Source organism: Pteropus vampyrus, unplaced genomic scaffold (assembly GCF_000151845.1).
Source record: "Pteropus vampyrus isolate Shadow unplaced genomic scaffold, Pvam_2.0 Scaffold360, whole genome shotgun sequence".
NCBI lineage: Eukaryota > Metazoa > Chordata > Mammalia > Chiroptera > Pteropodidae > Pteropus > Pteropus vampyrus.
Window position 1 is genome coordinate 114,767 of NW_011889141.1, and position 11,803 is coordinate 126,569.

At 57.3% G+C, this 11,803-nt stretch overlaps 2 protein-coding genes across 3 annotated transcripts; one reads left to right on the plus strand and one right to left on the minus strand.

The window, feature by feature from the left end:
• The first annotated feature begins 1,716 nt into the window (after positions 1–1,716).
• Positions 1,717–2,931, plus strand: PTGDR2 (prostaglandin D2 receptor 2). Its single transcript, XM_011379476.2, has one exon. It carries the CDS (start codon positions 1,732–1,734, stop codon positions 2,929–2,931), a length of 1,200 nt encoding a protein of 399 aa, XP_011377778.1. The 5' UTR covers positions 1,717–1,731.
• A 1,485-nt stretch (positions 2,932–4,416) lies between these two features.
• On the minus strand, positions 4,417–10,704 carry CCDC86 (coiled-coil domain containing 86). Of its 2 annotated transcripts, XM_011379453.2 has the most exons (4): positions 9,870–10,703; positions 7,104–7,233; positions 5,327–5,401; positions 4,417–5,250 (listed from the first exon to the last, which is right to left on the minus strand). In XM_011379453.2, the coding sequence occupies exons 1-4, from the start codon at positions 10,625–10,627 to the stop codon at positions 5,131–5,133; spliced, it is 1,083 nt and encodes a 360-aa protein (XP_011377755.1). In that variant the 5' UTR covers positions 10,628–10,703; the 3' UTR covers positions 4,417–5,130. The 2 variants fall into 2 exon arrangements, with proteins under 2 accessions (XP_011377755.1, XP_023378659.1); XM_023522891.1 differs by lacking the exons at positions 4,417–5,250; positions 5,327–5,401 and adding an exon at positions 5,495–6,464 and having other exon boundaries at positions 7,062–7,233; positions 9,870–10,704.
• Between the last annotated feature and the right edge of the window lie 1,099 nt (positions 10,705–11,803).

Genomic DNA, 11,803 nt, shown 5'->3' on the forward strand with positions numbered 1-11,803 from the left:
CGCACTAATCCCCAGGGTGCAGCAGCACTGTGCTCAATGAGCATCCGCATGGGACTTGGACAAGCAGTTGCTGGACTGGAGGGAAGTTTCAGTGTGGAGGGGGCACGGCACTTATCTGGCTGATGGGAGTGGAGTCCCAGCTTCAGCACGGGCTAGAAGATTGTTGGGCAAGTTGCTGTGCTTCTCCAAACCTCAGTTTCCTCTTCTGAAAAATGGTGTCTCATAGAGTCATTGCGAGTGTGACTGCTTCACAAACTCTAAAGCTTAGGAAGCAAGAGCATTCTCAGGGGACGCAGGCCCGATGGCTCCCCATCTACCCACCTGCAGAGCCCCAGCTCCAAGGGGCTCATCTGCCAGGAGAACTCTAGCTTGATATCCTGCAATCTGACCCTACACAGGGATGTGATCCCTGGAGAAGGGGGTGGATTTTCTCATCTTGGTCCACAGTGTTTCCCCTGGATGGATACCGAAGACCACCCCGCCTGCTTCTCTTCTTCCTCCACCATCTCTCACTCAGAGCAGAGGGAGAAGAAGGGGAACAGACCGAGTGCTAAATTTTTGCTTCTTCACTTGTGTATGTTGTTTGGGTGGCTCTGGCCAAGTCATTTAAACACTTGAGTCTCGGTTTTCTCATCTGCAAAATGGGATGGAGAGAAGTACTGGCACCTTCCTTGTGAAGCCATTGAGCAAGAGGGCACCTATGTAAGGGACCTGTCACAGGACCGGCATGCCATGAGGATCCAGGAGAGCCTGAGTCCCCCCCGCTACCCGTCCCCTACCTCCTCATCCCTCACCGATCTCAACCAGCTTCACCTCAGACGGTCGCAGGTTCTTGATGAGGCTGTGGGTGTGCACATCTGGGTGTCTGCACATCTGTCAGATGCTGGTTTCTCCAGTGCTTACCTGAGTAGTTGCTCGATTAATATCTGTCGAATGAGTGTGTGAGTGAATAAATGAATGAATGGGCTGCGTTTCCTGGGGCAGGCACAGCAGCGGTGGCTTCCACCTGGGTGGGGGAGAGGCCTCCGGAGTCCTAGTCTGGTGGTTCCTTCTGCCTGGCTCCGGCTCTCTCCAGCCTCTTATGTTATTTCCTCTCCAACCATCAGAGGAGGGACTGGCTCCACTGTTCGCAGTCAACACACTCTACCAGCCACCACTGTGGGAGCAAAGGGCACTGGAGAATCTATAGAGAGGAGAAGTCGGGGGTGCTGTGGGTACGGACTCCTTCCATCCCCCAGGCCACCTGAGCCCTCCTGCCCTTTAGGTGGAGCCTCCATCATGCTTCAGCTCTCTGGGAACTGGGAAAAGGAGTCCGGCATGGCCTCACCTTGTTCCTATTTCTCCATGTGGCCTTAGGCTATCTGCTTAATAATCACGATGACGTGATTCCGTGCTTACGGTGTGTCAGGCTCTGTTCTAAACGCTTACACATACATTAACTCATTTAACTCTCCCAACAACCTTCTGAGCTAGGTCCTGTTATGACGGACAGCCACATTGCTGAGGGGGAAACAGGCTCAGGAAGGTTAAATGTTTTGCTCGAGGTTGCACGGTGAGCAGGTTGGGGAGCTGGGATGTTAGTCCCCTCCACCTTCTTGCTTTCGCTCAACTTCACTGATCCCCAGGGGCCTCGTGCAGAACATTCACGGGTCAGACTCCCATCTCCTGGGTCCCCTGTGGCCCCTGCACTGCCCACCTCAGTACCTCCTTCTCTCCATCACAGTGACCGCCATGTTGGCCAACGGCACCATGAAGCCGCTCTGCCCACTCCTGGAGCAGATGAGCCACCTCCAAAGCCACAGCAACTCCAGCATCCGCTACATCGACTACGTGTCGGTGCTGCTGCACGGGCTGGCCTCGCTGCTGGGCCTGGTGGAGAATGGACTCATCCTCTTCCTGGTGGGCTGCCGCATGCGCCAGACCGTGGTCACCACCTGGGTGCTGCACCTGGCGCTGTCCGACCTGCTGGCCACCGCCATCCTACCCTTCTTCACCTACTTCCTGGCCGTGGGCCACTCGTGGGAGCTGGGCACCACCTTCTGCAAGCTGCACTCCTCCATCTTCTTCCTCAACATGTTCGCCAGCGGCTTCCTGCTCAGCGCCATCAGCCTGGACCGCTGCCTGCAGGTGCTGCGGCCGGTGTGGGCGCAGAACCACCGCACGGTGGCCACAGCCCACAAGGTCTGCCTGGTGCTCTGGGCCCTGGCCGTGCTCAACACCGTGCCCTACTTCGCCTTCCGAGACACCATCAGGCGGCGGGATGGGCGCATCATGTGCTACTACAACATGCTGCTCCTGAACCCCGGGCCGGACCACAACGCTACATGCAACTCGCGCCAGATGGCCCTGGCCGTCAGCAAATTCCTGCTGGCCTTCGTGGTGCCGCTGGCCATCATCGCCTCCAGCCACGTGGCCGTGAGCCTGCAGCTGGGCCACCGCGGCCGCCGGCGGCCTGGCCGCTTTGTGCGCCTCGTGGCGGCCGTGGTGGCAGCCTTCGCACTCTGCTGGGGGCCCTATCACGTCTTCAGCCTGCTGGAGGCCCGCGCGCACAGCGACGTGTCTCTGCGGCCGCTCGTGTGGCGCGGGCTGCCCTTCGTCACCAGCCTGGCCTTCATCAACAGCGTGATCAACCCGCTGCTCTACGTGTTCACCTGCCCCGACGTGCTGAGCAAGCTGCGGAGCTCGCTGCGCAGCGTGCTGGAGAGCGTGCTGGTGGAAGACGGCGACCTGGGCACCAGCTTCCGCCGCCGCCGCCGCTCCTCCTGCACGTCCTCCTGCACCGCCGCCCCCAGCGCCTCCCGCCGCCCCGGGCTGGCGCGCCTGCTGGGCTGGCTGCCGGGCGGCCGCGCTGCTCCCCCGGCCAGGGGCGGGGCCCGATGCCAGGACGAGAGGGGCCCCTTGAACCAGGCACTGAGCTCCACCTCCAGTTAGGGGCGCGGCCGGCATCGCCATTCTCCCCGGAAGGCAAAGGCAGGGCCGTGGCCGGCGCAAAAGCATCCTGAAGGCGCCGTCGTTGAAATATATAGATATCAGGCAGCAGGCGCGGGGATCTGTCTGAGGGCAGGGCCTCGTAATCTGTATTTTAAAGGGCCCCGCATGACTCAGTGAGGCCTTTTCAGAAACAGAGGGGAAAGCAGGGCTTCGCAGACTTTACTGTGCTTGAGCCATTTCGAGTTCCTGCGGGTGTGCAGTCTGATCCAGCAGGCGAAGCGGGGGGTTGCTGAGACCCCCTTGCCGGAGGCCGTGTCGGTGCTGCTGGTCCCCGGACCACACCTGGAGTAACACGTGACACGGGGTACCAGCAGACTTCTCAGACAAGGGTGGCGGACTGCCCCTGGCACACGAGATGCATCTCCGCGGAGCTCGACTGTACCAGATGATGGGGGCTGGGGGTGGGGGAGGAGGCGGCAGGGCCTGCGGGCATGTTTTGCATTAAACCAGAGATGTATTTTTGGAGTAGAAAAGTAAGAAAAGGTTTGGGGAGCCCTGTTCCAGTCTAACCTTAGCCATTTTGCCAACTTTTATTGAGCTAGATGCTTTATTCCCACATTCTTAAGGGGCAGGTTCTTATTAGCCCCAATTTTTAACGATGAGCAAACTGAGGCACAAGGAGGTTCAGTGACTTGCCCAAAATACAGGGTCTGCGTGCTACCCATTAAGCGTTACCTGTTCAATTACTATTTGGTAAGTGAAAAAACCACCCGACAGACCCAAGGTACTTACAATAGTAGCTATGTGGGAGACCCCATCTCCACCCTCTGGCCCAGCATCGCCCAAAGTGTTTACAAGGTGGAAGAAGCAAAAGGGTGTCACGGTCAGATGTTTGGGAAACTCAGGCTATTATAGTGCGACGGGCATCTTTACTGAAGGTCTTTAGTCTTCAGTATTTGAATGTCCATGGCAGTCACCCAGATCACAGCATGTGACATTTCCTAGCTTATCTGACACCTGAGCATGCCCAGTGTTCTATGGCATGTCCTCTGGGCAAGGCTGGTCATCCGAAGACCTCTGCAGCACCCACCTCCTGACCCCACGGCAGCTGAGCAGCTAGTACTCCATTTGCAGATGTGAGGGTAACTCGTACGTCACAGCATGTCCACCGCACCATGTCCTTTCCTCTACCCACCATGGACTTGAGGACAGAGACCGCTGTATTTATTTGCTCTGCATCCCAGGGCCTGGCGCAGAGCTGATGCTAGTGTTTGGCAGATGAAACATTAGTGGAAGAGCCGGGATGAGAAACTCTCTTGGGCTCTTGGTCCAGAGTGCCTTGTGCCCGGCAGAGCCTGGCCCATAGCAACTGCCCAGTAAAATGAACAGTACGTGTACAGCCGACAGAACAGACGTCCCCTCGCCCAGGCTCCCTCCCGCCCCCGCCCGGCCTTACTCACAGCACTTCTGCCATCTGACACGCAATACATTTACTTGTTTATTATGTTTTCTCCATCAAAATGAAAGCTCGAGGGCAGGAACTTTTGTCTGTATTCCCTGCTACCTAGAACTGTGCCTGTACGCAGCAGGCACTCAATAAATATTGTTGTATACTGGACGGGCAGGAGTTAATCAGATCTTTGGGGCGTCTGCCGACTCTGGCACAGGAAAGAGGGTGCTAGAGCGGAACCTCGCTTCCTCCAACCTCCTCGTTTTCATCTTTCAGTGTTGAAAAGTGGGGCAGAGCTGGATTCAGTTTGCTGGGTGACGGGGTCAGTGGGGTACAGAGGTACCCAAAGTAGTCTACAGAAGGTGTGGGGAGCTGATTCTGGACTGCTGGTCTCCTGGCCTGGGTTGGACCCAGGACGTTGAGACAGAACATGCACATTTTGGGGAGTCACCAGCTCCCTGAGGAGCCAGAAGAATTTACTGTCCTTGGTTTGAAGGCACTTGGAGAAGGAGGGGGAAGGAGAGACGAGGGAGCCGAATCTCTTCCCTCCCCCAGCCTCTGCCGGGCCCCAGGCTCCTCTGGGTCTGTCCCAGAGCCCTCAGAGCTGAGCCCCGTCTGGGTGGGGTCCCTGTTCTGGAGCCCGAGTTGGAGTGCTGGGTCCAGCAGAGGCGTGTGACCAGCAGCCCGGGACACGCTGTGCGTGCCGGACATGGTGGCTGGCTGCCAGAGGCCTCCGGCCTGCCCCGCGCTCAGACCCCGGCAGCCGGCCGCTGGGGCGGCTGCTTGTGCAGCAGGGCCAGGGTGTCCCGTTTCTCGATGGAGCGCAGCTGCTTCTTCTTCGCCCGCTTGAGCTTGGCAGGGTTACGGATCTGGGGGGTGGGAAGGGGGTGCGTGAGTGTGGCAGCAGCCGAGCGGGGGCTGGGAGGCAGGCGGGGCAGCACTCACCACTTGGACGACCTCTGCCTTGCGCTCGTTCTCCAGGCGGCGTTTCAGGTTCTCGGCTCGGCGCTGTTTCTTCTCCTGGAACAGAGTGGAAGGAGTTGTGGGGCCTGGAGCTGAGGCGGCCCTGGTTTCTGAGGCCCCAGGGGGAGAGCTGGCCGACTCCCCAGGGAGGGAAAGGCCTCTCAGCCAGGTCTAGGTCGCTCCTGGTGGTGTGTGGGTGGACAGCCAGGAAAGACAAGTCCGTGCCCATGGGACCAAAGGCCCACCGTGGTGGGGAGGTCCCGATCCCATCTGAGGCGGGCACCTGGAGAGGCAGCTGAGGACAGGGCCTTAGATGGGACTGGTGGTGGTGGGGGGCGGGGGGCTTACACACGGTGGCTCCCCACCTGGAAACTCCGGCACATGCAGACAGTGCCCCCTGGCACAGCCCCCTCATCAATTGCCAGGGGAGAAGGGGTGGGCTGGTTCCCTCATTCTTGCCCTCTTAGCCTCTCCCTCCCTCCCCCTGATGTCCATGTGACCTGACAACGCCAAGGCCAGGGGCGAGCGCTGGACAGGGTGGAGGCTGCAGAGAAGAGGCTCCGGTTCGAATCCTGGCTCTGCTATTTCCTAAGTTGGAGACCTTGGCCAAGTTGTTTGACCTCTGTGAGCCTCAACTCCCCCCTCTTTAAAGTGAAGATGATCACGTAAGCTTATTTTGAGGAATAAAAGAATGAGCACATGTACAGGGGTTAGCATGCTAGCCTGCCTACTGGGAGCACTTAGAGGGTGAAGCTAGACGGATTCTGTCTTGGGAGCGGGAAGCCCATTCTGCTTTGCTGCCTGCTCCCTGGTGGGGCCAGGTGGGATGTGGGCTCCGAGGCTGCTGCATGGCTGGGGCAACTCTTGGCTTTGGTAACTCAGGGGAGTGGGGGTGGCCTGGGCCCCCAGGGCGAAAGGAGAAGTGAGACTTGGGCTCCCGGAGTGAGGGGAAGGTCTGAAGGCCACGGTAAGAGGCTGTCTTGCCCAAGAGGGAGCCAGGAAGTGAGATAAAGCTCAGCGCACATGGCAGCAGCCACACCTACAGGACCTTGGCCACAGGCTGAGCTGGGGCTACTGGAAGCAGGTGGCTGAGTGACTGGTCCACTCCCTCCTTTCGGTGGCCAGGCTGGGAGCACAAGCTGGGTAGAGATGCCTGACTCCTCCTGTGGCCTTGGGACCACCAGGCCAGTGCTGTCCCACCGAAGACCCCAGTCCTGGAGGGGAAGTCGCTGGCCAATGCTCCCACCTCGCTTCCTCTCCATGGCTTGCTGGGGCTTCCTGGTGACCGAAGAGGTTGGACGTGGGCTTCTAATGGGGCATTTCTGGCCCTGGGATGAGTGTCAGGGGGAAAACTGGAGGAAAGTACGGGCATTCACTTTGCTGATGCGTGGCAGTCACCTCTTGGAGAATGACAGCAGCAATATGGGGGACAAGGCTTTCCACCCTGTAAGCCTTCCCCACCTGAGCAGGGACCCCAACCTCACCTCACCAAGTAACCTCCTCCCCATCCCTGAGCCTTGTATAGGACCCCAGGCTAAACTGGAGGTCCCACTGGCCTTCCCTACCTGTGGTCCCAGATTGTACTTCTGCTTCTGGCCAGGCTGCCTGCCTCCCAGGGGCCCTCTGGCTCAAGAAAGGCTTGTGACCAAGTCAGCCACACCTCTGGGTGCCTGTGTGAGGTTACACTCCCCGGGGCCCGTCACAGCAGACACTGGTGTGGCCTGAGCTCCAGCCGCAGCCTGGCTGGCCAGCCCCTCACCTGCCGGCGCCTCTCCTTCTCCTCCTCCAGGTGCCGGGCGAAGTCCTTGGCCAGCTTCCTTTCCTGCCGTTCCTTCATCTTCCGCTGCCAAGATGTGCGCAGGGGCTTGTCCTGAACCATCTGAGAGAATCTGCATGGGGAGAGGGGTCGCTCGCAGGTTCTGTGGGCTGTACCCACACCCTCTCCTCTGCTCCGGGCTCTGGGCCCTTCCCCTGAACCCAGTGAGCATCACCTCCCCACCAGCCAGTGTGCTGAGAAGTTGACCCTCCGGCTTTGCAGAGACTTGGGGCAGGAAAGGCTCTGACCATGCCCGCCGCCATTTCTCAAGCCCTGGTTATGTGCCTCTGAGGTGGAGACTCTTGTTCTCTCCATTTTACGGAGGAGCAAACCAGGGCTCAGAGAGATTAAATATGTCCAAGGTCACTGTGTTCCCAAATCCCAGTTTGTGACAACAGTCCAGGCCACACGGCCTCTGCCATAAAGCTGCTCTTCTGGAGACGGGGCTCACTCCTGACCAGGGCAGCCGTGAACGGGCCAGTCCCCTGTAATGGTTCAGAATCTCCCCAGTAGGGAAATGTGAAATGGAGAAGGAATTAAAGGTTAACGGGGGATGTCTTGTATTCCTTAAGTGTGATAGGGGCATTATAGTCATGGGAGAAAGGAGGTTATCTCTGTGGGAATGCATGCTGCCAGGATGAGTGGGGGCAATGACATACCAAGGACCTGCTGTGAAATATTCCAGGGGGAGAAAAAAAGGAGAAAAAAATGTCAGGGTGCGAGATAAAGCCAGACCAGTAACATGCTGAGGACTGTGGCAGCTGGAGATGACAACATGGGGTTCTCAGACTGTGCGCTTCCTTTCCTGTAGGTCTTTCCCCTTGAACTAACTGAAGGCTGCTTGGGTGTCCTGTGGGCCTTTTCTCCCTAGCAGATCCCCTCACAGTGGCCTTTTTGCCTCCTCCACCATTTCTTAACTTCCGAAAGAGTTCCTGTTCATCTACTTCCATTATACGGTGTCCTGAACTGTCACAGCAGGTCAGTGGTCCTGCCCCAGCCTCTGAAGGCTGTGGTGCTTGCAGGGCAGAGCCCACTCTGTCCACGGGGAGGGGTCAATACGGCTCTTCTGGGCTGTTTTCTCTCCTTCCTGCTCCATAGGAGTCTGGCACACATGGCCAGACTTGTGTGGGCCTTGACCCCCACGCCTGTCCGTCTTCAGGCTGATTCTGCCCCCCTCCCTCACTCTGCCTGCCTCCGACCCCCGCACACCCCTGCTCTGCTCCTTCTCTCCCTCTCCAAGGGCCTGCTGAAGACCTGGCCTCCTAAGCACAGAATGGGGCTATGGCATGGACTTCCTCCTTACCCTGAACTAGGGTGTGAAAAACCCAAGGGGATCAGGCAGTGGGGACCTGGGCACAGAGTCACAGGACACAATGCTGCATCTTTCTAGAGCAGCGCTGCCAAGCAGAGCGTTCTGTAATGGTGGGAGTGACCTACATTTACGCTGTTCGATAAGGAAGCCACTAGTCACACTGGCTGCCGAGCACTTGAAATGTGGTTGGTGTGACCGAGAAACTGAAAATTTAATTTCAATTTAAATTTAAATAGCCACATGCAGCGGTAGCTAAGTATTGGGGTAGTGTAGGTCCAGAGCATCAGTTTTACCTGGAGAATTTACCTGGAGACAGGCCTGGCTTCCTAGGCCTAAATCCACCACTTACTATCTCTGTGACCTCGGGCAAGGTAGCCTCTCCGAGTCTCTCAGCACCTTCCCATGTTAAATGGAGATGAGAATCATTCCCATCCCAAGGCATGTGGGAGGATTAATCGAGACTTGGTTTGAGAAGCACTTAGCACAGTGCTATGCACGCAGATGATGCTCAATAAATGCCACCCTTCAGAGAAGGGAGATGGCACACTCAGTGAGCACTGTGCAGAAGGTGGCGTCTGGCAGGGGAGGTGGGGCTGCAGCCAGGCTTTCCCAGGTGTGACTGTCTCCCTCCTTATCCTCTTTGCTGGGACACCTGGAGCAGGTGCTGACTCCACTGTCTCTAGGCTCACTTGTCACCCACCAAAGCTGTTTCTTCAAAGAGCCCAAAAATCAATTCCAAGGCCCTTTGGCCTTTTTCCACAAGACCCGCCAGCAGCTTCTGAAGGTGTTTTAATTCTCCTCCTTTACCTGGCTCTCCTCCTTTACCCAGGATCTCCTACAGTCTGTTCTCCCCTGGTTTCTTTGCAGAGCCTCCGTCCTCATATGTAAATTTAGTGAGGATAAACTTGCTGCTTCACAGGGCTGATGAGCAGGTTAAACACCACGATGCATGCTGGTCCCTCTGTCTGGAAGGCCATCCCCTGGCCAATGCTTACTAAAGTGCTCATCAGTGTTCTGTATACTCAATGCTGGTTATACTTTTTATCACAGAGGCAAATAACTTAACAGATAATAGTGGGTGAAGACATCACTGCTTTTTATCAAGTCATGGGTGGTTTACTTGCTTCTGCCCCCCTCACCAGAGAGGGCAGACAAAAGTAAATGCCTGTTGAATGAATACACAAATGTGCTATAGGAGAGGTCCGCAGGGACTCTGAGGAGAAAAGCAGCACAGAAATAACTACGCTCTCACCCTCTCCGGGGTCCCACGGCGTGTTACTACATTCTCATTGTAACTAACAGTTTGTGTGAGCTCTTTCCCACCCAGGGGCTGTCTCCAGGCTGCACCGGCGCCCCAACACCACAGAGAACCCCTGCCCAGCTCCCCCGCCCTTCACCTCTTCTTGGAGCGGTCCTTCCACACCCGCCCCGACTTGGGCTTTCCCTTCGGGATTGTTGGAATCGCCACCTCCTCCTTCAACGTCTTGGACGCTGGGGCCTGGGCTGAAGATCCTTTTCGCTTCTTTGGCCCGAGGCCGTCACTTACTGGCTCCCTGGCCGGAGGTGGCTTGTTAGGCTCGTGCTCACCCCGGGGGTAGTCGGGTGACGGTGGTGACAGGTCCTGTAGTGGCGGCGAGGGCTCGGGACCGGGCGCTAGCTGACCGAGATAAGGCTCTGGTAATCCTGGGCCCGGATGCAACTGATATCGGGGGGCCCCTGGGGACAGCTTCTCTTTACTCTGGGCTAACTCCGCGTCCGGTTCGTCTTGGCTCTGGAAGTACTTTGGTGACTCCCCACTTGGTTTTGGCTGACATTGGGGGGTTTCAGGGCTCGACTCCGGCTGTCTTTGGGGAGACTGCTGGCCTGGATGTTGCTGACTCTGGGGGAACCCTGGGCCCGGATCTGGCTCCTTTCGGGGGGACTCCAAGCCTGCTCCTTGTCGTAGGCTGGGTGATCCCGGGCAGGTCTCTGGCTGACGTCCCGGGGACCCCAGGCCGGGCTGCCGCACACTCCGAGACCCGGGCTCTTTCGTTTCTTCTGGGTTCGACTCGAACTCCAAAAGGGCTCGTTTCGCCTGTAGAAGTGAGGTGGAGCTCTCGGAGGATTCAGGGTTTAGGCCTTCCAGCCGCCGGCTGCGCCTCAGCGGTGTATCCATGGCCCAGCCGGAAAGTTTCCCAAATCCGAGCCCACGTGCAGCCTCTGAGACTACCGGCGCCGTCTTATGACGTCAGGGGCTGCTACGTTTGTGCCGGGCCGGAGCGGCTGTTGCTAGGGCGGCCATGTTGGTGATGGACAGAGAGGCGGGGTAGACGCCCCGAAGGGGTTGGGCTTACTGGGCGCATGCGCAGAAACGTTGCGAAGAATTTACTTGCGATTGGCGAGCGAAGGCTCGCTTGAGTTCTGTTTACCTTTCATGCAAACAGAGTCTCCTGGGGGAAAGAGACTGTGCAGGCAGGAAAGGGAAGGGGCACCCATTGCTTGGAAGGAAGAGGATTGGAAAAAGATCCGGGGAGCCCGTCGACAAGGCCGGCTGAAAACTTTGCCGCTGACTCACTCCTGTGCATTTGGGCAGAGGTCTCACCCTCTTTGGGCCTCAGATTTTGCACTAGTTTGGTGTATCTAAAATGACCGTGTCGTAGTGCCAGACGGAATGTTACCTGGTGGATGCTGGCGATGGGAAGTCTCTTAAGTTGAATGTTCACATCCTTGCCTTCTTTTCTCCCACCCCGTGCTGTGCTTAGGTACCAGATTTATGGCTCTCCCTTTTCAACATTTTTAACATTCTTTTCAACATTTTTAACATTTATGTATGCAGTCGAGGTACCGGTAAGATGCACCATCTTTGGCCTGGCACACCTGGGCCCTCAGCCATGCTGTGTACTCTCTTAGGTGCCCTGTTTGCCCCAGTTCTAGAAACAGATTAGATGGCCTCTGAGCTTCCTTTCAGCCAAGGTTCTGGTGGTCTTTGCCCCAGTGTGCGAAGCTACCTCTTTCCCTACTTTGCGTGAGACCCGGGAAGGGCTTTGAGTCATTCACAGGAGGAGTTTTTCTTAGGAAGAACATCTTGGAAGTTGCCCAACTGCGTCCCAGCGCTCCAGTATTATTCTGAGAACTGCCTGGGGATGGCCTTCTGGGATCCCAGGGCTCCTGTCGTGCCATCCCGGTGGCTTCTTTTAGAAACCACTGTTTCTCCAGCAGAGGGGTCGTGAGAGAGCCTGGGAAGTTGTTCAAAGATGTTCAGGGGTCAGAGGAGGAAGGTCAGGGCAGGCATTTGGGGCCTCAGCACTGAGCATAGTCCCCACCTGCTGAGTCACTCTGCAGTGTCAGATGG